Source organism: Thunnus maccoyii, chromosome 10, assembly GCF_910596095.1.
Source record: "Thunnus maccoyii chromosome 10, fThuMac1.1, whole genome shotgun sequence".
Lineage (NCBI taxonomy): Eukaryota > Metazoa > Chordata > Actinopteri > Scombriformes > Scombridae > Thunnus > Thunnus maccoyii.
This window is the reverse complement of record NC_056542.1, coordinates 24,585,479-24,613,038: the sequence shown is the minus strand read 5'-3', so window position 1 is coordinate 24,613,038 and position 27,560 is coordinate 24,585,479. Positions and strand designations below refer to the sequence as shown.

General features: G+C 41.5%; 2 protein-coding genes and 1 long non-coding RNA gene across 6 annotated transcripts in view; 1 reads left to right on the top strand and 2 right to left on the bottom strand.

Moving 5' to 3' along the window:
• Positions 1-6,654, top strand: part of ulk4 (unc-51 like kinase 4) — an 80,443-nt gene extending 73,789 nt beyond the window's left edge. For all 4 annotated transcript variants that reach the window (XM_042424101.1, XM_042424099.1, XM_042424100.1 and 1 more), the window contains 2 exons: positions 1,383-1,471; positions 6,383-6,654. In XM_042424101.1, coding sequence (XP_042280035.1) covers positions 1,383-1,471; positions 6,383-6,443 — 150 coding nt within the window. In that variant the 3' untranslated portion in view covers positions 6,444-6,654. The remainder of the gene's footprint in view (positions 1-1,382; positions 1,472-6,382) is intronic.
• On the bottom strand, positions 446-4,246 carry LOC121905669. The gene is made up of 3 exons (XR_006098453.1): positions 4,207-4,246; positions 2,603-2,730; positions 446-836 (listed from the first exon to the last, which is right to left on the bottom strand). It is a non-coding gene; the product is annotated as an uncharacterized LOC121905669 (long non-coding RNA).
• Positions 6,655-8,530: 1,876 nt separating the features above from the next.
• On the bottom strand, positions 8,531-25,993 carry ctnnb1 (catenin (cadherin-associated protein), beta 1). The gene is made up of 17 exons (XM_042424012.1): positions 25,820-25,993; positions 18,023-18,073; positions 17,132-17,356; positions 16,778-17,031; positions 16,456-16,694; positions 14,749-14,950; positions 14,513-14,657; positions 14,188-14,291; positions 13,355-13,489; positions 12,932-13,135; positions 12,317-12,475; positions 11,967-12,086; positions 11,394-11,544; positions 10,913-11,034; positions 10,685-10,745; positions 9,636-9,886; positions 8,531-9,328 (listed from the first exon to the last, which is right to left on the bottom strand). Exons 2-16 carry the CDS (start codon positions 18,033-18,035, stop codon positions 9,672-9,674), a joined length of 2,349 nt encoding a protein of 782 aa, XP_042279946.1. The 5' UTR covers positions 18,036-18,073; positions 25,820-25,993; the 3' UTR covers positions 8,531-9,328; positions 9,636-9,671.
• Positions 25,994-27,560: the final 1,567 nt, after the last annotated feature.

Here is a 27,560-nt window from a genome sequence, read left to right as displayed (position 1 = left end):
CAGAGAGAACACGTTCACCAAACACTCAGGCACACATGCACTCAGGCACATGAGCACACACACACACACACACACACACACACTCACCTTGATCAACAGCTAAAGAGACATAGGCAAACACACAGATTTTATTATTTATTGGAGTACATTTGTTCCAGAAGTTAAAACTTCACCCTAATTTTACACTCAGATCTGAACTTGGCTATAATTTTTAACATGAAAACGACCCTGAACACACACACACACACACACACACACACACACACACACACACACACACACACACACACACACACACACACACACACACAGCAGTCTGTGGACCAGGTGTTCCTGGGTGGGTGTGGAGCCTAGAAATCATGGTGTGAGGAGACGAGTCAGAACACGAGTAAAAACATACGAATGACAAAGAGAGGACACAGAGGATGCATGAAGGGAATTCAGTAACCGGAGAGGGAGGAATGGTTTTTATATATATGCTCTTAGATGATGATGATGATGACGATGATGTACAAGTTCAGTAACAGAGTCTACAAAAGTATGACCACTACGGAGGAGCAATAAGGAGAACAGTGATCAAAATGATAGTCTGCAGAAAGAGGGAAAAATCAAAGCACTTATTTGAAAAAGCGCTGGTGTGAGAGGAGGGTGTTTGTGCATTCAACTGGATTTTTGGCAAATTAGCTCTTTGATCAACTTACTTTGAAATGGCATTTACAAATGAGTTTGATGCCACTCAGCAGTTGGTCTTGGTAACTTGCAAAATTATTCTTTGGTGATAACACAGACAGGCAGTTTTTCTCCCGTAGTGGCCTATTAGATGACTTTGAATGGCGCTGTGAAAAGATGAAGTAGAGAGTAGTGAATAAATAATGTTTCTAGTATACAATGTATCATCAGTTTTTTTTAATATTGATGTGATGATGGTTATATGTAGCTGCTGTGATTCCTTCACTGATAAATCGTGACAAAAAGCCTAAAACGAAACTGAAAAAAATACACTCATAATTAAAGTGATGCATCTTGCACGAGAATCATGACTGCCGATACTTTGTTGCCACAATCACTGATAAACAAACATAAAATAAGAGAAGAAGAATTGTGTTTCCTGTTTCGGCATGATTCACCTTTGTTCAACTTTGACTGTGTGAATCTGGCCGACAGAAGCAGTTGACGTACTGTGTTTCAAAATGGAGGTCATCATTCTAACAGTGTGCCATCACCTTCTTATGTACAATAATATGATGATGTCATGATCACCCTGCTCTTATTTATTGGTTACCAGCATCCAGACCTGTAACATCACATCATCACTGGCTTCTAACTGAAGACTAATCAGACCTTCAGTCGTTCTCACTCTCTTTTTTTTCTTCTTTCTTCAGGTTCAGACTACAGAGAGATCTGATTGGTCAGAATGTCCTGAAGGGGCGGAGCTAGAGAGTCTACTGCAGGATATAACTTCATCCAACAGGTGTGTGTTTCTATGTGTTAGTGTGTGTGTCATAAAATATATATTTAATAGGGAATGTTCCTTCCATTTTGCCATTTTGATAGTGACTTTATGTAGTTTTCAGACAAAATACTATGTTTATTAGTAACTGTGGCAAAACAAGACTTTTTAGATGTGTTTAGTAGATATGTATTCCTGTGTCTGTCCATATCAGGTGCTCATCTCTGTCTGTAGTGTGTGTACAGCAGGGTTGAAAATCGTGGGTGCCAATAACAAATCATCCTTAATTTAAATATTTTTCCTCAGGCCTTTTCTCTTATCCTGTTATTTTTATGCTTGTCTGAACATGTCTGTTCATTACACGTCAAAATGGAACTTTTTCTAGTTGTTAATCGAAAGGACGTTTGCTTCTCACAGGGCAGAATGTCAGCTCAATGGCTCAAAAAGATCTCAGAGATTAAATACAGACATTTATTAAAACCAAGTCTCCATCTTTGTTTGCGGGTCTCTTGACATCTGATATCAACAACAGGAAACATGGCCCATGATACTTCTCTCACACACCCGACAGAGTAACAGCTTCCTTCAAAGATTCATGAGTTCAGGAGCTGTGAGGTTTGTGTTGAGGTCGAACAGGGAACACACTGTTTATTGATGACTTTCTGCAAGTAATGCTTTTTTTTTCTGTACAGCAAGTAGCACGAGCTGAATAAGAGGAAAAGATACAGTGGTCCATATTAGACTGTAACTAAACATGAGCTAGTGAGTAATGGAAGCTATAAATATATATTTTCCTTAGAATGTCCACATATATTTAAGCAAGCAATATTTAAACAAGAATAATTAAAGCTGAATTAGATTTGCTTCCTCATTTTATGGGATTACTCTGACATCTACTCACAGCCACACACTGTTTGACTAGTTAAATGAGATGTTGCAGAGCAGGAGGCTGCAGCATCTCAGCCGTATTTATACATTCAGCTTCTCATTTCTGTAAAACTGAAGCAGACCAAATTGAAAAGTAGTGATAATACAAATAATTAATGAATTATTATTACAGATATGTTTTTCTTTCAACTGATGTCTATCAAACATTTATAATCATTTATTCTGACAGACATGGTGTGTGTGCTTCGGTGTTTGTGTGTCCACCTGTGTCTCTGCATCTGGCCGGCTTTTGTGAGTATGTGGGCCGAATGTGTGTTCCCTCTTTGAGCCAAGGGTTTTGTCGCTGTAGCGACCGTGCTTCCTTTGATCTTTTGATGTATGAGACCAGCGACCTGTCACACAGACACACACACACACACACACACACACACACACACACTTAGTGTATACACACAATGATACACACGATGAATACACACAAATAGTCGCTTTCAGCCGCTTCTACATAAAAAACTGTGTGTCTCTCAATCACACACTCACCCTGTCAGATCAATAATAAAGGTGTATTGTTGTCCTGCTATAGAGGCCTCTCCTCCTCCCCCCTCCCTCTCCCCCTCTTTTCTCCTCGGTCACCCCTTTTCTTCTCTTTTTGTTACCCTCCAAACCCATTTCTTTTCCTCTCTCCCCCCTCTGTTGTCTGTCTTTTTTTTTTATCTCATTTTATTTCTTTTCCACCTTTTTCTCTCACTCTTGTGCTTCCCTTCTCCCACTTCTCCTTTCCTTTCCTCTCCCCTCGTCTCCTCTCTCTCCTCTCCCTCTCTGGCAGATGAAAGCAGAGATCAGCTCTAGCCTTTGAAGTGGCTGTGACTGGCACACTCCCACTGGTTTAGCGGTAGGAGGAGGGGAGGAGTGGAGCAGAGGTTTTAGGAGAAAGGGCAGGAGATGAGAGGAGTTATGAGGAGAGAGGAGAGGAGTGGAAGGGAGGGGAGCAGGGGTGAGGAGAGGTTTTAATTGAGAGGATGAGAGGAGTTGGGGCAGAGAGAGGAGACGGAAGAAGGGCGGGAAGGAGAGGGGAGGTCTGGGCTGAGAGCCTAACCCAAATGATGTCATTCAGCCTTTACCATGGCAACCTGAGGAATGCCTTTTTTTCCAAAACCTCAAGCCTGACCAAGTGTGGAGGGAGGGGGCTCGGTCTCCATCCTGAAGAAAAGCCTTGAGGCCCAAAACCTGATCCTTTGCTGTGTTCAGTCAAACATGAAGCCATCAGTTGTGCAGACCACTAATATCTGCTCCGATGATAGAAGCAGCTCAGTTAACATCACAACTCCTCTGCAAACTCTTCACTCTCTGAAACTTTTGGTTTCAGCTTCAATTTATGAAGGATTTTAACAAAATGCCAACATAAATACCCTAAAAGCAATTATTAGTGAGAAGAATTGTGGTTATTTTGCTTCTTACTTCTTTGCACCAAGCAGGATTTAGCAACATTTAAAGTCTTAGTTCAAGATTTTAGAACTATGCTTATTTGCTTTATTTCTTAGAGTTAGATGAGAAGATCAATACTACTCTCACATCTGTGTTGTAAAAATGAAGCTACAGTCAGCAGCATAGACTGTAAAATATAATGGATGTAGCCACTCTGACGTCACCCACTGGTTTGTGCACTCGTGTTTTCAAGCCTCGAGTTTGCATTTTGACCGTTGTCATCGTGGACTTTTGGAGCCAGAAGTGGCAATAATTGGACAAGAGGGTGGAGCTGACTGTAACGCTAGCGGCTAGCTGCTAACTTGGTGAGCATGGTGCGTTTACAGTCTATAGTTGATTGTGATAATGCTAATGCTAAAACCAATAAAACAAAAAGTACATACCAGGAAAAAAACTGAACATCTGATTCCTTAGAAGGTCTTTTAGACCAAAATGTTACAATTAATTTTCATGAACTGAAAACACACTGAAATAGCAACAGCTTCGGTTACGCCTATACTCTGTGAATCTGGGGTTACACCATGGTTACGCTACCTAACCAATGTTGTTGCCGTGGTAGCGATTTGCCTGTGACGGCACCCACCTCATTCAAAGCAGTTACGCCCTTAATTATGCATAAAATTAAGCCTTAATAAAATCTAAACAGGTCAATTATAAAAATTCACCCTCCTACAGTTGTCTTGAACAGGGAAATTAGCTATAGAGACCAAAACCGTTTTTTGTACCAGGCTGTAAACATGTTTATTTCTGCTGTAAAGCCGGGCATTTTAACATGGGGGTCTGAGTTTTTAATGCCTAATAAATAATATTGAAAGATATTTTATTTAGTAATGAATATTGAATATTCTAGATAAATATTTCAGATTCAAAACCAAAGTTTCAGAGGCTTTAACAACAGCACAGCACTCTACCGGTTTGTGGACAGTGAAACTATTATTTTCCACCAGGTGATTTGGAGAACAGCTCACTGCTGTAGGTAAACTTCATGCCTGCTGTATATGTGAACACTAACTAACACTGAGAGGAACCTGCTGCACTGAGTTCTCTGGTGTTTGTTTTTGGTTGGTCGGTGTTTTTAATTCCATCTCAAATGGTGGAAAACACATAAATTTCAGCAAACACCCCGAGTGTTGGTGTAAGCCGATCGTGAGGCTAATGTGGTGCTGTAATAGCCATTCACTGTAATCTAAAAGCAATTATTTCATTTTCCGCTGTCCTCCGAGCTGCAGCTGAGTGGCAATTTGGGACTGTGAGAGTGCAGCGATTTAATGAGTAACCAAACTCAAAAGTTTGTCCTTAAACTTTTATGGATCCAATTTATGTTTTCAAAATCCACAAACTTTCAAGGATTTCCAAAGCCTCTGGGAAGTGTGTTAATTAGGTTAATTATGTGGGTTTTAATTAACTAGGGGGGGTGGGAGGGCTACTGCTGGCCTGGCTGACAGGCTGCCCTCAAAGACACCTGGGAGCAAGAGAGGAGGGGAGGAGGGAGATAAGAGAGTGAGGGAGGGGAGGTGGGAGAGTAGAGAAGTGGGTTTCAGACAGCCTGTAGGAGTCTGAACAGATGTTTTCAGTAAGACGCAATATCATGTAGTATGTTGTATGGATGTTTAAATATTTACATATAACATATGTATGCACGTTATTGTTAGTGGTGATGCTGGTAGAAGGAGGAGAAGTATTTGGTGGATTCAGTGACTTTCAGGAAAACTAAAGGCTTCTCACGGTCTTACAACAACAGATTCACGTTTGCTGGTATGAGAAGGGGCTTAAACACTTTCAGCCACCTAATTTAATGAAACATACGAGTTCTTACAGATAAAGAAGATTAATTCTGCATTCAGTGAGACATTATATCTTGTTCACCTGTAGGCTCCCACTTACAGTCTAGATAGAGACTCTGGGTTGGCAACCAATCAGTGAAAGAGTAAGTTGGAGGCGCTGGAGCATTTTACACGCACATTAAAACCATTGAACTGAGGGCGTTGTAAAGTCTATACCTGCTTTATGTTGGTCTGAGAGCATGGTCAGCACATTTTTCAAGAAATAGTGATGGTAAAACTAAAATAAAGCAGCTGCAGCAGAATCTATCAAGATGTTCACGAGCAGTGAGGAATATAGATGAAACTTTGAATGTTCAGAGCTGTTCAGTTCGGAGCCACAGATTGCTTCGGTGCTCAGAGTGCCAGTTCATAATCACAGCTATTTCAGTCAGCCTGGTGATGAACCATTTCCTGATGTACAAGTAGGTGGTTTGGCCCGGACAACTCGGAAATGAATCCCACATTCAGAATATTAGTCTGTCATTTTACTGGAGAAAATGAGTGTGAATTATGTGAGAGATGTGAAGCCACATCAAAGCCCCACAAAGACTGAGATGAATTATTCAAATTATTGTAACAACACATAAACCCTTTAAGTAGAATACAGTATGTACGTTACACAACACTGTCATCATTTGTACCTTTTAAGGAAAGTTTTTTTGGTTTTTATGTTAGAAGAAAATAACATAACTGTGATGTGATGAATAATAGGGTTTTTTTTTTTTCTGTGTCCCAGGTGTCATGTCGATGTGGTTCCACTGGCTGCTGAAATCCTCCAAGAGATCTCCGGATCCTAAAAGCTTCTCATCTTCAAACCGCAAGCAAACCAGAAATGTTTTTCACCATTTCCGAATTTTAAAGATACTTCTAATTAGTCGTCTGCTTTTAGGAAAATCTCTTCATCTACACGTTACTTGTTTCTGAATAATCAGCTAGAGAGGATTGTTGTGTCAAAATGTTGTCTAAGTTTTGAAATAAAATGTCTTCAGACTAAGTTATTTATGTAAATCTGTGAGCGGGCCTGAGTTTATTACTTCTAACTGGGTTGGTTTATTAATTATGTTAACCTAATAATGTTATATTTGATGAGTGAGTGTTATTTGGTTATATAAACTGGTTTTGAACAGCTGCTGGGACGAGCCCATGAGACATGAGTGAATGTGACTCTGTGGCATCAGAGCATTCATTCATCTCTCTAAAAGCAAATTGGATCAATGACAGACTAATAAATATTGGTGTGTCACTAAAATGACTTTGACAGCTCAATCAAAACATCCATCCACTGTCCATCAGACTGCACAGGATTACAGATTTAACTGAGACTGTGGCCTCTAAATTTGTCTACACACTTGTCGTGAGCATTGATGACAGAACATTAACTCAATCAGCCGTCATATACTGTACGTGCGTCTCTCATCATCACTGTATTTCTATATGAGCAACACGCTGCTCAACTGCTGCCACACATATTCTCTCTTCTCCTGCGTGCTGGCAGCAGGGACCAGTGCCATGAACTAAGTGTAAGACTGACACCTAGAAGAATCTGATATTATAGTTAACTCAAGTTTATTTAAATCATTCAGCAGGTACATCTGATGTCCACCATTAGATGCCTTGCTCCGTCCTTGATTGCTTCCTACTAGATGTACCTAGTATGTTGGTGAGAGGCTGAATGGGGTCATTTAGAGTTTAGAGTGAGACGAGTGTCGCCTTCATGACGTATCAAAGCTGTTGTAATTATTACTGGGAAACTTTTTTCTGAAAGCACTGGTGTACCCAATCTGGCACTTAATAATAGAGAAGTGCCTGAAAACCAAAACAAATATGGACACTTCATATCAGCCTAATTCAATATAATTAAACCCTAATTTAATAGATATGGTGTTGTATCGTCAGTACACAGTATTTTAATCCTCACATGACAAACTCTGTAGTCATGGTAAAACCGTTAACTCAGGAATCTTTCCAATCACTATATGGGAGATGTGAAGGCATCTTGTTGGGAAGGTGGATCCTGGGAAATACCCTCAAACCACCCAGATGTCCTCCATAAAACATCATGTCCTCTGAAAAAAACTAAATTAAATCCTGGACTCATCACACCTGGACACCACAGGCGAGCTTTTAGTTCTTCACTTCAGGTTCTAATTACATATGTAAATCTCACTAACGCTACAGAAAACACAGCTGTCACTGTTCAGTTGTCCACCAAGATGAACCAACTACAGTGTGACACATCATCTTCATCTCATGTGAGGAAGACAGTGAACAGACCTCCTGACAAACTGTGCAGCCCTGCAGGTGGACGCTTGTTTTCACAGTTGGTGGATCGGTTTTCCACACCTCGCTGTCATCAGATTTATAAACTGAGGGGTCACATCTGTGTTGTTGTGATCATACAGTATCTCTGTCTAATGGAGTTATTGTTGAGGACGACATGCTGTGTTTGTTAGACGTTGACAAACTGACGTCCTCATTCAGCCAGCCAAGACCTGATGTCTAAAGTAGCTTTTCTACGGCACAAACCTTTAGGATTTTTTTTTTTTTTTTAAATTGATTTCGGGCATTTTTCCCTGTATTAGTCAGCTGATAGTGGAGAGGAAGGGGCGTCACATGCAACAAAGGTCCCCTGGTGGAGTCGACCAGACGTTAATGTGGTGTACGCTGTAACCATTCAGCTACCACGGCGCTCAGTTAACTGGCTGGTTGCGAATCAAAGACTGTTGCTTTTATTTTCAAAATAGTCAAACTCTCTCAACAATATGACCCAGCTGCAAACTGGATAAAAAAATAAAATAGTCAAAAGCTCTTGAAAAAGGCAGTAAGTGACTCTTGAGTGTTTTGCTGTAAGGTGTTGGTGAAATGAGACGTGGAGGCATCCGGGTGAAATGACAGTCCATTTTATTGTTTCAGAACACAGCAGGCTACAGCAACCAGCTCCTCCCACTACCCCACCCCTTAGTAACAGCAGACCAATAAGAGCCCTCCTCCACCCCAGTCCTTCCACAGCCACACCCATCCAGCTAGGTCAGCTACACCCCCTTTGGAACAGCAGAGACACCTCAGTGTCCACCTTTAAAGCAAGAAAATAGCTTGATATTTGGACCATGATTTCCAATTCATGTTTTTTTTTATACAAAAGCTACACAATGTTACACTTGATCATCAGAATACAATTCAACTGATTAACTTTAGTGTTTGGACACCATTTAAAATGTGATCAGATTCTTTACTTGGATGGAGCATTACCACTAAAAAACTCAACACTACCAGAGACTTAAAATACAAGGGACTGCAAAAACAAGAGATGAGTATCATAATTCAGAATAATGAAAAAAAAAAAGCAAGCTAGAATCAATTTGTACCATTACAGACTTGAGGAAAACAGAATAAAAAAAGTAAAACTAAAAGTAAAAATGAAAAAACAAAATACATAAAAAGGGTTTTTTCAAAATCAACCTTTGAGATCAAAATCCGTGTGTCATGTCAGGATTTGAAATCAGCCCACCATCAGGCTGAGACCAGAACAGAACCGCACTTAAATCTAGTTTGTCCCAATGGAGTTCCCATAGACAGGAAACTCTGCTTGCTGTTGTTGAGTCGTCTTCAGGCACTTTCTGAAACCCCGCCTCCTCCATATGGGCGAATCACGATGCAGGTTCATCCAGATCACATGATACAGCTGCAAGGGGGGGGGGAAGAAAGAAAGAAAAGTGAGGAGGAGTGAGAGGACGGAGACAGCACAGAGTTGTAAAAGACCACACACACAGATCAAACACCAACATCACATCACACAGCTTTGCAATTAGGAGCAGTCTGAACATGCAGCGGCCTCAGTGAGTAAATCCACTCCTCTCCCTCCTCAGTCATCTTCTCCAGACAGAAATCCTCCCCACTGTGCTGATACTTTTACATCTCGCTTAAAGAAACGGTTTCCATTTACTTGAGCTGACACAGGTCTACAGAGTGGAGAGTGAAGCTCATCTTACCTAGTAGAAAGTGTAGTGTAATGTTGGTCTTGGTATTTACAAGTCGGTATCAAACCAGGCCAGTTGGTTGGAGTCACCGGGTGGCAGGCCCTCTATCAGTTCCTGGGCGTGTCCCAGGTCAGGCAGCCCCTCTACAGGGGGGTAGTCCTGGCCAGGGTGGTGGCCCCCGCCCAGATCATGGTCCATCATGGGCTCCATACCCATCGAGTCCCCTCCGTAACCTCCCGAATGGAAGGAACGGTAGCTTGGGTCTGGGAGAGGGGGGGAGTGGAGGGAGGAGAGGCAGGGGAAGCAGAGCAGTTGTTAGAAGCATGTTAACAAACCAAGCTGTCACACAGTAGTATGATCAAACGCACACGGCACAGCAACACGCCACACTGTCCATCCTCCAGCACACAAACCACGGATGAACTCTTCAAACTGCTACGTCAAGGAGTCTGAATTCAGCTCAACTCCGTTTACGTGGTTCCACCAACAGAAATCCATCTGTGGTGGCTCCAAGTCTGGTTTTCATTTGGGGAACTGACGAAGCAGCTGACTAACAGCCAATTACAGGCTGCAGGACGAGAGCTGTGCAAATTAAAATAAACAGCTAACCCTTGTCCCATAGCCTATTGATCAGTACACAGTCCAAGGTCATGGTAATATTAAGATGGCCAACTGTGACAATAAGCAGCGGTTTCATATTTCTCATAGCCGCCTGTGTTTGACAGCAGGGAACAAATTCATCTCCATTCATTACTAGAAGGCCAGTGTGTCCAGCTGCCGGTGTATCACAACCTTTAACCAGTCTTGTCATCAGCTGTATGACAGTGAACAAACGGACATTGGACTGTGCAAATATTTAGTTGTGTATCAACTTAAAGGGGGCAGAGGAGGTCCCTGGGTTTGGAGAAACTACCAGGACAAGACGTCACTCAGAACAGAGAGGGTGACTACTTCATGCCCAGTTAGTACAAAACCAGCTAAAATCTTTTTGTTGCAGCCAGACTGCTCAGGTTTGTGAGCTGGGAGTCTCCCAGCCAGTCAGAGGTGAGGAGGTGACTTACCTTCCTGTCTGTAGCCGAGAGGTTCTCCCTGAGCTCCGATGTCCAAACCCAGCTCTCCAGTCTACAGTGAAACAGAAATACAACGTGAGCACGGTGGCAGCAGATCAGTGAGACCAGTTACACTTCAGCAGGTCTTTGTGCAGTCTTATAAATTAACATCTGAGCACTGTGTGCACAGATATGCTGATTATCAATTCTTTAACAAAACTGATATTGAGAGCTTCATACCTCGTTCCAGGCCATCGGTTCTGTCCTGAAGAGCGAGCTGGTGAGTTCTACAGAGAGGCGTTTCTTGTAGTCTTGGGGTTTGTCCTCTGACATACGGAACAAAACTGCTGCAGCGTAGGTGGCTGAGGAAGATGAACAGTTGACAGGTTAGACTTTCTGCTGTGTCAGTTAAAAAAAAACAAAAAAAACATGTACTACAAATAAAGCAATAATACAGCCATCATGGAGAGGAGACAATTGGGAGACACATCTTGTCCATTATAATAGTCACAACATTTTTAATGTAGAAAAGTAAATCAAGTGCAACGTTTAAGTGTTCTTGGAAAACTTGTATAAAAAGGATCTTTTTCTAACTGCTGGTGTTTTATAGTCATTCCCACTCAGCTCAGTTGGACTGGCTCCTCTGAACATCTGTGCAGCTGAGAGTAGCCATTACGTGAATGATTGCAGTATGTAAATGAGTGTGTTTTTGTCAACATACCAACTCCTTCATTGCGGCTGTGCAATAGCTCTGTGAGCGGGGCGGTGGCTCCCTCAGCCTCGATGGCCTCAGCAGCTTCTTTATCCTGGGCCAACTCACACAGGACGCCTGCTGCTACACGCTGGATGTTCTCGATGGGAGAATACAACAGCTGCACACAAACACACAAGAAGCTTAAAAAAAAAAAAAAAAAAAAAGAGATTCTCACCCTGCAGAGTGTTCTGCTGCAGAGGGGCAGATGATCTAAGATGCAACAAGCAGAAGCCTCGTGGAGTGTGAGGACACACACAACAGGTGGTTCAATACATTTTACTTTCTCGAGCACGTCCAGTTTTATCTGCCTGGAGCAACCGTGTCTGGGATTATTTCTCAAACTACTGCAATGTGACGTTTAAAATTACTACGTATCATGCTCCCTACTCAATCCAATTACACTGAAGACAATTTAATCACATTAGTAATAGTTTAAAACACAAATTCTCAATATTTTCGTTCACTGTGAGATTTATTTTAATTATGTATTGGTGCGTTTACAAAATGACAACACAAGTACAAAGAAATGTTTGTTTTTACCTGTACAAAGAGTGGAATGGTGTTTAGTCCTCTGATGACTATTCTGTTGTGGACGTCTCTGGCCAGGATGTGAAGTGCTCCTGTGCAGCCCTCCACAATCTCCTCCATGCGAACTCCCTCCTAATGACACAAACACTCAATTAGTAATGTTAAATTGTGGAGATGCTGTATACTGGTGCAATCTAAACCTCCCAACAGGCCAACAGAGGTGTGTGAGACAGAGTTCTGCTGGTTGTGAAGACATCATGGCACCGCTGTTACACAGAGTTGTATTACATTTATTATGCTGTGCTGGTGTTTATACGTTGTGAAGGTGTGTGTTCACAGAAGCGTTAAGTGTGTGCTCTCACCACAAACTGCTGCTGTGTGCCTCCCATGCTGGTGCGTCTCTGTGTGTCTTGGTGTGCTCTGACCAGCAGCTGAACCAGTCTGGGGATGGCTCCCTGCTCCCTCAGAGGGGCGTGGTTGGCAGGGCACAGCGCCAGGTTACGGATCAGACCGACTGTAGCCTGATGGAGAACAGTCACATGTCAATTAAGCATCTTTTAAACATCAACATTACATAGTCAGTAGTTACATCTGATCAAGGTTTGCAGGTAAAATTAGTGCGGAGTCAACTATAGTTTATAAATGGACATTGTCAATAGTGTAGAATAAGCTATTGTTAATGCACATTTAAAAAATAAAATACATGAAACCACATATGAAATATGAAGAAATAGTGAAAATCTTAGTGAAACAATGTTGTCTGATGTTATATAACTGCATTTAAAGTCGTACTGGGCCCATTATTTTGGCTTTGAGGTGTAATCAAGTGTAAACTGATTTTCACTGGAGACATCACTAAGGCCAGTATAATGGGCAGCTCATGTGGCAAACAGCTGCTGGCAGGTCCGTGTGTGTGTGTGTGTGTGTGTGTGTGTGTGTGTGTGTGTGTGTGTGTGTGCGTGCGTGCGTGCGCGCACCTTAATAAGTGGCCAGTGTGACGGCGGATGCAGTAATTTGACCACCACCGGCAGGCCGTAGTGCAGTCTGACTGCATTCTGTGCCATCTCAGCGTCCTGGTGTCGAGATGTGAGGTGACGCAGTGCACAGATAGCGGGTTCTGTGATGTCTTCTCTGTCTCCAGCCCGCAGCACTGTGCGAACCAACGCCTCAATACCTCCAACCTACAGAGAGACAGATAGCATGACACATAAATAGATGCGTCAGATTCAGTTTTACTGGGTGGATAATATGAAAACTTCACAAATAAGGGCAATATATCAGATTTGTATAATAACACATTTACACAGAACAAAATCTCCATGTCCAAACATTTGACACATTATTTGAAAACAGTAACTACATAGTAATAAATACTGTATATTAACTATGTGTGTACTGACCTGGCAGACCATCATCTTGTTCTTGTAGTTGTTGCAGGTCAGGTTGGACAGGATGCCGGCAGCACAGGTCACCACATTAATGTCGTCACTGCCGAGAAGTTGAACCAGAGTTCCTAGCAGACCCTCCATCCCCTCCTGGAAAGGAAAACCAGGTGTGATGTTAGCATGAAAAGGATCAGTACACACTATCAAGAGCATGTAAGTGCGAGGTACTAAGATGAATTTTAACACACACAAAAAAAAATTAAAATCTGTTTCTTTCTCATTTTTTGTCTTGTACAGCACAACACAAGTACCTGCTGAGCAAAACTAATTACAGAACTGAGGGAGACTGAGGCTACTGAGTCTATTAAGCAAACTTTAATTTCTTCTCACTGTCTTTCACTGAAAAACTAGAAATACCACCTCACAGTTATATGCCTCAAGTAGCAGTTTACATCCATGTCTGTCCAGACTCGTAATACCTTTTTATTAAATTCCTTCAAAGTCTTCACTACAAATATTAAGTGTATTTTTTGGTGAAATCGAAGTTATCACTATATTTACATATGATTCCAGTGAATCATTTCCTTTCCATGCTGTCTTCACTTAGAGACTGAAACTTTGTCATAGCTATATGAATTCCTGAGTTCTGGCCAAAAACGTGTTTGTGAGGTCACAGTGACCTTGACCTTTGACCACCAAATCTAATCAGTTCATCCTTGAGTCCAAGTAGACAAGTGGAGAATAGGACGGACGGACAGTCCGAAAACATAATGCCGCCAGTCACGGCTGTCGCCAGCGCGGAGACATAAAAAGACTTGATTGTTTGTACAGAGAACAATTCTCATCACCTGTTTGGTGGCAGCATCTGATAAGTTCCTGAGAGTCCAGAGACAGTTCTGGACCAGTCTCTGGCTGGGGTCTGTCAGGTGGAGTCCCAGAGCCTGCATGCCTCCTGAAAGAGGGACAAACATGAAAAGAGTTGTTATTTACACATGTGTGGAAAAATAAATTAAAAAAAGTAAATACATTTCAAATCACTAAGTTCATTGTTATTTGACAAATGTTTGAATTGCAGTGGTGGCTGTTTCAAATGCTTTAAAACAAACCAAAAGTCAAAACCTGTAATGATATTCGAGCTCACACTACAAACACTTGAAAGTGAAGGCAACGTACCGGCTTCTACAATGGCAGGCTTGTTACTGGAGCAAACTGACAGTACTTTGAGCACTCGGCTCGTGGTCCACAGCAGCTTCTCGTAGGTGTAAGTCCTCATGATGTTGACCAACGCCTGGGGGCCACCGCTGGCCAGAATGATCAACTACACAAAAACAGAACACACAACAGGGTTAGGTGTGTTAAAGATAAAGATAAACACAGTATTCACATCTGACCTCCCACTAAACCCTCACCTTGCTTTCCTGGTTTCCATAGGCCAGAATTTGGAGACAGTCGGTGGTGATGGCCAGGAACTTAACATTGGTCTTGTTGAGCAGAGCCACCATTTTCTGTAGACCGCCAGCCAAACGGACAGCCATCTTGGCTCCTTCCTGGTGCAGCAGGAGGTTGTGGAGGGTGGTAATGGCATAGAACAGGACAGAGTCCACTGGTGAACTGCAGAACAAAGAAATTATATTAGATTACTGTCCCAACTGGGAAATAACCACAACTAGATATGTATCAAATTAGGTTTCTCTCACAGGCCTTTCCTCTCTACATCCTCTGCCTGTAGCCAGTTTACCATATTTCTTTCATCACAGCTGATAAGCCACTGTGCCAATAGACTTTATTATACTTGCTTTCCATAAGAATCTAGACCATTTTGACTCGCCAATTACCAATAACATCAAGTATTTAAGTTATTGTCGATGATGAAACAGAACACAAAAATTTTTTTAACCAGGGACAGTAGAAACTTCTGCTAAGACTCCTCTTTGTCCCACATGCAGGGTTTGTCCTGGCTCAGAATGGACCTTTTGAGGGGTGACTATGCATGACAGTAAGCATCATCGGTCTGCGTACAGTAAACGCAATGAGCCTGTTACCTTATTTGACAGGAATCTATGCATTTTCCTGTTATTTCTGACCATTTGATGAACAAAAAAGTCTATTATGTTTGAGTAAATGAAACCCAAATTAACAAAACTAATAACAAATTAACAAAGTAATACTGCTTTGTTACAGAGAAACACTACGTAGACATTTCCATATGTGGGATTGTAGGATTAGCATGCTAGGCTAACAGTCAGCTTTATACATGCTATGTGACATCTTTTAGAGCACACAAACACAGTAAACACACCTGTCACCTGCCAAGCACAGTGCTGTTAAACCAGCAACTTGAAGCTGCTACATCTGATTTGTATACAGTCTATGGGCTACACACAGCACGGCATGGCTATGCTAACGATGCTAGCCACGCTAACTAGCTGCCATGCAGGCTGGTAAAACTGATCTGTTGCGTTTCTTTGTATCCGTGGGTTGGTAGTCCTCTCAGTGTTGGAGCCTCCATGTGAGACGCTCCAGTCAGTGAACTTATTTCAGGGCTGCGCTCACTCTGAGTCCTGCAGGGTACCGAAATTTGGCACCAATTGATCTAAAGAGAATCGGTACATGGTAGTACCAGCGTAATTCGGTTGGTATATTTAAAAGTACTGAGTTCGGTACCCAACCCTAGTTATAATTCAGCGTTTAAGATTTTCATCAGAAATAAAACAGCTTTTATTTTGTGAGAAATCACAGGAAGTCCTCTCCTATTAGCGCTAGCTTCACAGCGGAGTGTTCAGGCTCAAAACAAGGCAGCTTAGCTGGCTGCGTTTGTCCAGCGCCAGCCACATGTGTAAAATATAGCTGCCGTGGATGAGAGGAGAGTTGACCGCTGGAAGTCAAAGACGTCATATTTAAGTTTACGTTCTGTTTGTTCTATTCAGAGAGGATTTGAATTGCTATTTTTATTCTCAATTCTCATCATTTTGGCGCTGGCTAACACATCTTTGAGGTGCCAAAAATTCCTCTATGCAGGAAAAACCCTGACATGACTTCCTTCATGCTACATCAAATATATGGAAAAGCTTTTAAAAACCCTTCCAGTAAAAGTGTCCATTCATCCTCTCACATACCCGAGCATTTTAACTAGAGCTGGTATTCCTCCAGACTTAAAGATGGCCAGCAGTCCCTCTCTGTGATGGGACAGGTTGTGCAGTGTTCCTGCGGTGCAGCGAGCTGTCTCCACATCGTTTGTGTTCTGCATGGTCCTGACGATGGCAGACACCATCTGAGGGGAGCGCATGATGGCGTGACGCGAAGCTTCTTTCTTTGAAAGCTGGTGGACCATCACCGCTGCTTTGTTTACTACAACCTGGAGGAGACGGACAAAAACGTTAGCGGGAAAGAACAACAATTCAGAGCCAATTTTGACCCACAGTTTGCAAGGACAAGTACCTGGTCTTCATCATTGAGTAGTTTGGTGAGTTCTGGTATGGCTCTGGTTGCCAGTTCAGCGTCATCTTGATAGTTGATCAGATTGACCACAGCATGTTTGAGCATTTGCGAGGGCTCTGCCAGCCTCTGGACGTTGGTGGGGTTTGCTGTGTCATACTGTGTAGAGGGGATCTGCATGCCTTCCTCAAGGGTCTCTGGGAACATTGCTGCACGCACTCGCTGGGCACGTGTCATGGCATACTGACCATCCAGGTCTAGAAGAGACAGGGGATAAATTGTTTAGCCATTATATGTCCAAGATTTTACAGAACTGCCTCAAAAGGTTAACAACTATTAGGAGGTATTAGGACTCACCTTGTACTTGTTCCTGGGAGAAATTCTGGTTGAAGCCCTGCTCCCACTCATACATGACCTGGTTGTCAACATCATCTTCCTCAGGGTTGCCTTTCCCACTCAGTGAGGGAGCTGTTGTGGTGGCCCCTGAATGGATGCCTGAATCCAGGTAGGACTGTTGCTGCCAGTGACTGACTGCCGCCTTACGGTCTGGCTCCATGGCCATGTCCAGCTCCATCAGATCAGCTGGAAGGAGAAAAAAATATTAGAAAACATGCATCAAAAAAGGAAAAATGTTCGACAAAGTCAGTCTAACCAACTTTGCAGCAGCACAATATAAGTAGTAGTTTGGTAATCCACACTCTTGTTTAATATTTGTCAACTGACAACAACATTATAATGCAGAGAAACAGGTATTGCAAGCTTTGTAATTTCTTGGGAACAGCGTGACATTCATTTCAAGTGAGCCTGACAAGAAAATATTACATCATACAAAACAAACAAAAACTACTAAGCCTACAAAATCACTGCAAAGATACTGTGTAACCACAATTATTAATCCAATTTCTGGATCTAGATTTCTTACACCAAAAATCTTGGTATGGTTGTACAACTGCATTTCCAAACTCCAAATGTGTGTGATTTAACAGTAATGGTCTATTCAAGCTTGAAGTCTGATTTTACCAGTGCTCCAAGTTTCAAATTGAAATCAATAACTAATTCTCTGTTCTACTGTGAACATAAATCTGCTCCCCGGGAATAGGCAGTTTTGGACTGCTGCTAAGTTTAATACAATGCACACTATTCAATATAGAGGTGTTTGTGTGTGTGTGCGTGAGAGAGAGAAGAGAGATTCAGAGAACAAGAACGTAAACAAGAGTTTGAGTTATGTGCCTGAAGCCATTAACTCACCCTGGGAAGCCATGTTCCTTTCTCAAACCACGGCCGGCACAGCTTCCTGATCTGAAACACAGGGAGGAAAAAATAAATAAAAAAGCCATCAGCCCAGATGCCTCTGTAGCCTCTCACCTTCCATCATTCCTTCCCTCTACCCCTGCTCATTACCAGTCCTCTTTACTTCCAGTCAAACATCAGCCATTTCATTACAACACGAAAACATCAAAGGAGAGGTAAAAGCATCAAAACAGACGGTTAGAAATTAATGATAAACGGCCTAGACAAGCAACTTTCCACTGCCTTCTTTCCTTTCCTGTCTCCTCCTTTTCTTGGATTTCCTCTTCTCTTAAAAGTCAGACATGCAAACAGCAGCAGCTCACACACAAAGACCCCATTAAGTGTAGCAGCTAGCAACTATTTAGGTGAGGAAGGACAGGGAAGTGGAGCATTGGGTGGAGAAAAGAGGCAGGGGGAGGGAGGAGGGCATACACATTCCTGCACTAGCTTTGAAGCTGAAACCACACTCTGCAGGAAAGTAAACACTGGCAATGGCAGGAGAGAAGCGAGCGAGAGGGGATTAATTCAGAAAAAAAAAAACAAAAAATAAAAAACAAGAAAAATTGAAACAGCGGTATTTTCAATCCATACTCAAAGATGAATATTATGACAGTCACACACAAACACAGGAAATTGGGAAAATTCAGAAGAAAATCCCGACTAAAACGAAACACAGAAACAGGGGCAGTATATCCATAGTCAGAAACCCTTTTCAGACCCCTTCAAAAGCACATCTGTGGTCATTCGGAGATGAATCCAACAGGAAGATAGAGACCAAATCCCTTTCAATCACGGCATACCAGTTTGGACATGTTCTGATACTAAAGGAGGAGCTGGAGGAAAATGAGGGTAGAGCTACAAAGAGCCAGGAATTCATTTTTATCTTTACAGAGAAAGTAGAGGTGAGTAACAACAAGATCCAGCTCCCTGCAGTGAACTAATAATAAAATAGCAGACATGCTGGTTCCACAGAATCTGCAGTCCACATGAAAATACACAAGGCTCCACAACCCCAAATAACACTGGTTACCTCACCTTCATTTTTATATAACATGAACAATACTGTGCTCACATTTATCAAGCGCCATTGAGCAAATCAAAACAATGAAATTTAGCACTACACACCAAACAAACCATGTTTATACTGTGTGTGTCATATTTCTCTTATGACATACAGGAAATATGAGATAAGAAACCCTGCTTTTTGGAGGATTATTTTTCATCTGTCCCTCCTGAAAGTCAATGCGTCAGATTCAAACTCTGAGCAGCCGTTTGTTGATGCAACAGGCGTGCGGCTACGTTACTGTTGTAAGGTCAGATGTAGTGAAACCAGCAGCTGTGATGTCAGTCCCTGAAAGAAATGTAAAAAATGGCTGCCAGAAATATCATTTGATATTTCAGGTTTATGTGTGTCAGACAGTCATGTACAATTCTGAAAGTAAAGACATCAGTTCTGATTTTAGGTGTAATAGACCAAGAGACAGTGTGTAAACATTAGTCAATAATTTGAGAAAGTAATTTCTCATGACACAAGATTTTACATTTAGTTATGACCACAAAACATTTGTCAACTTGTGGTGACAATGTCTAACAATGTTAAAGTCAATACACTCTGAGTTGTATCCTTTAAATATCATTCTCTCTTTAGTAGAGGTGTGAGCCAACTTCAGTTTTACAAACTGGCAGGACCAGGCTACCTCACAACCCTGAATCTTAGAGATCCTGTTTCAAAGACATCAAACTTAGCTGTCAACAGACTGTCTGACTATTACGTGATGCCATCACTTTCTGTGGAGACACTCAGCTCCCTGGTCTTTCTGAGTGGCAAAAACAGTCCACCGTCTTCACACATATCAAAACGATACTGTCTACTGTTTCTTTCCCTATTAAACATTTTGGCTCTAGGTTAAATGGCGCATACAATGGCCTGCAGAACACATTAAGCAGAAAACAGCAAGTTTGGCCAACTGTGATTGTACTGACTGTGTAGCCACCCTAATGTATGAAAAGGAATAAAAAACAAATCTCTGTTGGACCCTGTAATAACTAAGTAGCCTATCTCTTTATGATCTGACAGATTTGATACACCTTGTCTGGAGGGCGTGTGCTAACAAATACCTTGCTCATACAAACCACCTTTAATTTACAGCCTATAAAGCCTTTCCTAAGTTTTTATCCACTTAAAATTACCATAACATTTGCTCACTTTGCCCTACAGTTTTAATATCTTCTTCTCAGAGACTCATCCTGCTTGCAAAACACTATATTCTGAGTTGTTAAACCCAAACATGTAATTGAATCAAATGACAAAGCACAAACGGTGAAAATGACTAGCCCTCCAAACAGTGAAGCAGGCGAACTGAGATACAGTAGCCAGTGGTGAATATCAGTCTGGCCTGTGTGTCAGTGAATGTGTAGGAGTTTGTGGAATTAAATGGCTGCCAATATGCAAATACATACAAGGACAGCTAAACTACTGCTCTGAATTACTTCCCTCCTCTCCCTCCCACACCACCCCAGCTCAGCTGTGTCATTAAAACACAATCTTGAGTCAGGCTCCAAGACTGCTGCTTCTAACCACAAACTCACCAACTCACCAACTCAAATTCACTGTTCACACGCCATCCTCCAAAGCTTTACAGGCCTGCCCTCACATAACCTAGCCCTGTCCTAATGGGAGCCATATGTCCCAAACAAACTGAATACAAATCAAACATACAATCAAAGCGCACAGTGGAACCATTTATCATTCATGCTGGTGGAAAATGTGGCTCTTTACATCTGGCTTTGGAAACGGAGCTGATGATAGTTTTTTTGATGGGCAAACAAGCAAAGTCTGGTCTCCAATTGAGACACACAAATGGCAGCCTTGCCCTGAAGTCAGACTCTGACTGTTAACACAAAAAAACTCATTACAGTAAGAGTTCCAAGATATCAGGCTAGCAGCCTGGCCACAAAAATCTGAACAAGGTTTCTTTGAAGCCAGATGTGAAATCCAATATGTAAAGAGTTGAGCTTGGTCCGGTTAAAAGCCATATAATTGAAACCAGATGACTAATGACTGACACACCAGTCACCAGAGTCACATGACTGTCTTATGCAGTATGTGGGCTTTATCAAGGTGTACGTACCAGAAGGGAGCCAAGGCAAAGGACGCTGGATCACATCAACCAGCAGGTTGGCACATGAATGCGAACGTTACATAGATTGCGAGGTTATGTGCAGGGACACGCACACAGAGCACTATTAAGTTAAGTGTACCACAGCAACACCAGTGCAGTGTCCAACATAACATTTTTTCCCTACTGGCCCACTTGGCCAGTAGATCAGTTTTACTGGCCCAGCAGCCAAAAAATGAAAACTCTTTTCATAATTTCGGTGATTTATTCATTGTATACATAATGAGTTCCCTTTAGATTTGGTTGTTTTCCTTTAGTTATTAATATGTAATGTTGATATATTACACAAATATGCAAAATATAAAATTAGGCAAGTATTGGATCAGTAAATGAATGGCGAACAAGAGTGGGTATCTCCATATTTTGTGTAAAGCCAGAGTGTGTGGACATTTCAGCGAGTACAGATGACCTTCATAATAAACTCTTGTGCCAAGAACTGAGACAATGCTGAGATCTACAGAAATGTACTTGTTAAGATAGAACAGTGAGAAAGAACATAATGACATTTGTTAGTTAGCGCGTGTTCATTGCAAGCTCCTTCTGTCTGCTTCCATGAGCCACCTGTCCACTACAGACATGGAGTTGAACTGTAATGAATGAATGAAAAGAAGGAAAATGAAACAAACTAAGAGCGTCTGTCTCCACAGTAAATCATCTGTTGAGTGTTTGATGGTTATTTATTTGTGCTTTAGAATGTAACCGCCATGAAAAAAAAAAAATCAGAAAATAACGTTTTATTTTTGCTTTGTTCTCGCTACCGCCGCTCCCTCTGCTCGCTTGACCACCGCTGCGCTCTCTCTTTTTCTCTCGTCTTTTTTGAAATGAGTCGGGAAGCCGACAGCAAAGCCTAACTTTACTTTTAACGTTATCAAAGAGAAATGTCCTCCCCTTGTCCTGAACTGTATACCCATAACTCTGATTCAATCAACTTGCCGTGCATAAATTCTTACTGGCCCTGGGCCATCAGTTACGTCGGACCCTAACCACTGTCCCAGGTCAACCACCACTGACAAAATGACAGGCTTTTTGCCCTCAAATAGTGTTCTTTAGTTTGTTACACTGCCCTTAAATATAATGTAGAAAAAACAGTGTTCATTCAGAGGGTCAGACTTCATTGATGTTTGAATGACAAACATGAAAACAACCACAACAGAACATAAAGATGAAAACATCTGTTTCTGTTGGATCCAACACTGCTTCAACAGACCACACCAATACAATATCAATCTGGCCCCAGACAGAGCATGGAGAATACACAACAGCAGAAAATTATGAAAATAGGTATAAGACAAACGAATTACAACATTTAAATCTGGAAAAATGTTCAATAAAAAGACAAACCACAGTTCACAATGTGGATTTGATTAGCCTCTCATTAGTGGTAGGCACTTTGTTTCTTTGAACCATCAGGATTTCCAACATGTGGCTCATTCCAAACTACACAGAGGGCATCTCCATTAGGATTAGGCACAAAGCCAGATGACTGACAAGTATCATGAGATAACTTCATTTCAACTCCCACAAACAAGACGTGACCAAGTATGTTATTACTGGTCCATGGCGACACCTACACGGTCTAATGTGCCCAAGTTTAACCAATTATCTAAAACACCAGCAGATAGCTAAGTAAGCGTGAAAGAAATCTGTGTAAGCTATGTGGGAAATCTTGCATTTCTAAACACCTTCAAGCAGGAAAGAAAATGCAAATGCAGTAACAAGCAAAAAATTACACACTGATATCCCTGCCCTGTGAGTATAGTCTCTCTCCTCCTTTTTTAATTTGTGGAAACTTTAAACCAACCAATCACAGAAGGGCTGAAAATCATATACATTTATTCATAACTGGAATTCAAAGTGCCAAGCATATCTAACCTGTCCAATCCAATTTCCTCTTCCTGAAAAGGAAAAAACGTCTGTCAGCAAATTTGAGCCTTTATGCAACAAAGTGAGTTCAGGTGAGCTTGGAGATTTATCAGTATCATCCTGCCAGTTTTATCACACTTCCTACAATTTTAAATTTCATTCCTCAGCCTGCAGAAATTTGTGACTTAATTTTAAAGTCTCTTACCAATATGTTGGGGCATTAATATTTACATAATTTGATAAAGTAAATATACAGTGCTTGGATAAAAAGGGAAAATGTATTCACTGAGAAGAGGACTTCAAAAAACCCAAGTCTCTCTAAACTCCTGCACAGTCCATTTCCTCTCAGGTGAAAAACACTGTGGGTTCAATACATCCATACGAGTAAATGACCCAAACAAGCTGTATTATCGGCACAAGCAGAGAGACAGGAGCTGCCACAAGCTTCAGTGTTAGCCATGTAATGTGCAGGGTCAGCAGCCCTCAGTGCTGGCTGCCAACAATACAATGAGCTCAGTGCATACAGCCGCTGCAGTGTTTGGTCTGTGTCTCCGATGCAAAATGATGGATGCCTATGGAGAAACAGGGTGTCCAGGAAACATCCAAGCAATTTCCAATTGATGATGACTTTTTTTTCCTGTCAATCATTTCATTTTAAATAGTGAAATGAGACCGAATAGGATGCGAGTAGTACAAAAGCACACATTAAAATCCTTTAATATGTATTAATAAGTCAATGGGTTGAAATCTTCCATCACTAATAAACTGAAGCTTTAGATTAATACAAAGTGATGAATCTCCTCATGAAGACATTAGATTTAAATATATTTCTGGAAAATCTATATGAACATCACTACTGTCATCTTCACTCCATCATTAACAAATCTGCCTCAAATCTTGGAAGTGCATACAAATTACATCTTCAGTTGGACACAAAGGTGGATCACAAGAAAGAAAAAATACAGTATTAGGTAATCGCACAACCAATGGAAAGGTTTATGGTAACCGTCTTCTTGCAAGTGGATTACCTCAAAACATACCACTACCGGTCTCGGATGTAGCCTACACCCACGCTTCCGTCTTAAAAAGAGAAGAAATTAATGCACCGTTAGTAGAAAATTTTGCTCACAAAATGACGTTTTTTGTTCCATTATGTGATCTGATCGGGGATTTCACTGAGGCACCACAGAAGACGAATTAACACAATATTTTAACCAATATCCGAAGCCAAAGACAATGGCAGTGATTTATGGGGATGAGGATTTGTGGAAACCGATGATTTTATAATCCTGTAATTATTTAAATAATCCATCCTGTCTTCTAGTGTCTACTTAATTATTTTAAGAAACCAGTTTTGTTACAAAGCTTCAGAGACTAAAATATTAAGTCTGAAGCCGCTGGACGAGACGTCAACATCCTGCTGCTGCTGCTAATCTCTGCATCTCTTGCTAAACCATTATTTCCACTGAAACCAAAAACATAATCAATGACGTGTGAAAACATCAAACCGCATCGTTTTGTGCCATTTAACACCACAAAACAACCAGTCATTTCAGCTGAAGCATCATACCGCTTGTTTTCAGTATCAGGATGGCGAAAAGCAGCGAGGTATCCAACTTTTTCCCCCCCCGTAGTGACCCGACTGTCCCTCTTCAGCAGCCAAACACACACACACACACACCTCTGGCTATGCAAAGGGTCCAGACGAGAAAGTCAACATCTAATAACACATTTCACAAAATAGATTAACTACCAATATAACGCTATTTTTTCCAAATAACCGTGTGCTGCACCCCCTCTTCCTCACAGCTGCCCCTGACTTTCTTGCTCCTAACACCACTGACTCAAATTTCACATTCAGGCTCCTCCTCGTCTTCCTCCCAAAGCACAGAGGAATTTGTCGGTCTTTGTTTAAAAGGACGACTGGAAAACACATTCTCACGGGCCTCCGACCTAAAATAAACTTTAAAACACAAACCACGAATAAAAGTTTTGCTTAATTCAGTCGGCACAGAGCTTCATTTAATGTCCAAATGTCTTACAGCTTTTAGTTTGACCCAGTTCCAACTGAACTTTCGACGAAACGTTTCTTCTTTAACGTTAGTTTTCATAACTTAGTTACCGTTAACGACCGTTTGCTTAACTTACTTAATTTGATCGTTTAAAGCCACACAAAATGTTCACATATACACAGCTTCAAGTTGCAAGCTCCAAGTTATCTTCAACCCACATAAACTGAGTATGAGGCTAAACCAGCTGCAAAAACAACCGACCATAAGGCGAAAAACCCTGGTCGAGCAAACGTGAGTCAGAATAGCGGAATGTGGCTAATAGTAGTTGACGCTAAGCTAACTAACCTTTGCTACCGTTAACTATTCAAACAGGCGAGGACACAACATCGGCGTTTACTCCCAAATCCCGTTTGAGGTTTCCGAATAAATCAGAAGCGAGCGAAATCTATCGGATACAACTAGTTATCGTTAACCGTTGTCTGTAGGACCAAAAGTGCTATCATAAAGCCAATGATTGTCGTCGATAATATAGGTATGTTCCCCCCTAGGCGGTGGCTGGCATATCCCAAATATCTGCCGTGAAAGCAGCAGCATCATCCCCCGGTCGGCCCGCACACAACAACCGGCTCCATTCCTGCTGAGCCCGACACGAAAAGAGGGAGAAACTGTGCGGAGCCCACAGTTTAAATGTTGAAGCCTACCCTTGTCAACACAGCAAGTCCGTCCAGTCGGATCCCGGAGAGTAAAAAAACACTTTGAAATGGGAGAAAAGTGGAGGAAAACGTGAAGCCGAGCGTCAGCGGGGAGCCCTCGTCCACTCCCTCCGCAGTCAGTCAATATTGACTCGGCCGGAACAGCAGAGACTGGGAAATGTAAGATGGCGGCGGATTTATATAGACCGGAGAACGACTCCAGTGGTCACATATCCTGCCGTGTGCTCGAAAAAAATAGGAACTAAAATCGGATAAATCTTTTAAGTCATGTCACTGTAACACATTTCTATATATATTTACCCACCATCGTGACTTCATGCCTTTGTTACAAGTTTTAGCTGATTTAATAAAGTGAAGCAAGGCTAAATCAATGTCTACAATACGAGTATGAATACACAATTGAATCAAGTTCCGGCAGAGTAGAAAAGGGAAATCCGATTCCTTTCCCTAACTTGAACCTCTTGGACTGAGAAAAAAAAAACCTGTTTTCCTTCACCTACACAAAGTAACACCTTCATATATATACAGCGTGACACCGTGAGATTTTTATACCAACAACATCAACTGTATCACCAGTCGTCCTCTACTTCAGAGCAAACAAATACCTTTACAGACCTAAACACAAGTTAAATAATCCACATCATCTGTGGTCTCAGTTGGCAATACAGGCTACACATTTATGGAAAGTCAGTTCTAATAGACAAAATATTGGTTTCAATTGAGGAAACATATTTTTATTCACTGTTCACAGCATCAGGTGATGCCAAGGGTATAATTAGTGTGACTAACTCACAATAACAAACAAACCAACAACAATTCAGTGAGGTGATAGATTTCTTTATTACACTGGCAGGCCATCAATAGACACTAAATGATTTTACTTTCATAGGGGTTTTGGGAGCTGGTCCTTTTTTTTTTATTTACAAATTGTTATTGTTGCCTAGATGTGTAAATTCAGCAAGCAATGAACTTCCATAACAAAACTGTGTGATTAGGCCCACAGGCAATAAAGCAAAAAGTCACTCAGCAGGTTGGAGCACCTTGTGTACTTCAAGTACTCAGGAAGAAAGTAATGAATTTGTGAGTCAGCAAATGTCAGTGATTCCTGAGGAGTTGCTCATTGTTGACATTTAGACTCAGTTGCATTTGTGACTCAAATCAAATCCCACATGCTAAGGAAATATTTCAAAGAAGTGTTTCATTTTCTACTGTTTTTGTAGTTTGACTGAGAGAAAATATGAGTTTATGCAAATTGTATTATAGACTTAATGGATCAAACAATGCATGCATATTTCTTAACAAGACTAGATTAATCATATTTCCTCACTCCATTAGAAAGCAGAATCAGTCACCAAAATTATTAGTGATCTATGGGTAGAGCCGACGTCCTTTAAGTGAATAGTGTGATCTCCCCTTTATTCTGAGATCACAGAGTCGTGGCTATTGATTTTCAGATGACTTTCTATTTGGCTCAATAATAAGTAAATTAGTGGATAGGCCACGTAGGACTTTTGAATATGCATTACAAGTCCTCTAGTCAGTGTTTGGTCCCTTAATCTCTGGGTTATAAAGAGTGGAGAGCAGGTCATGTGCTAGCTTCCCTTCATTCTGCAAATAACAATGTCATATGCAAACAAAGGTAATATCCTCTCTTGTCATCTGCCTCCAGGCTATTTCATTAACCTTTATTTACAGTATGTGGGTGGAATAGGTTACCAAAAGCCAAACT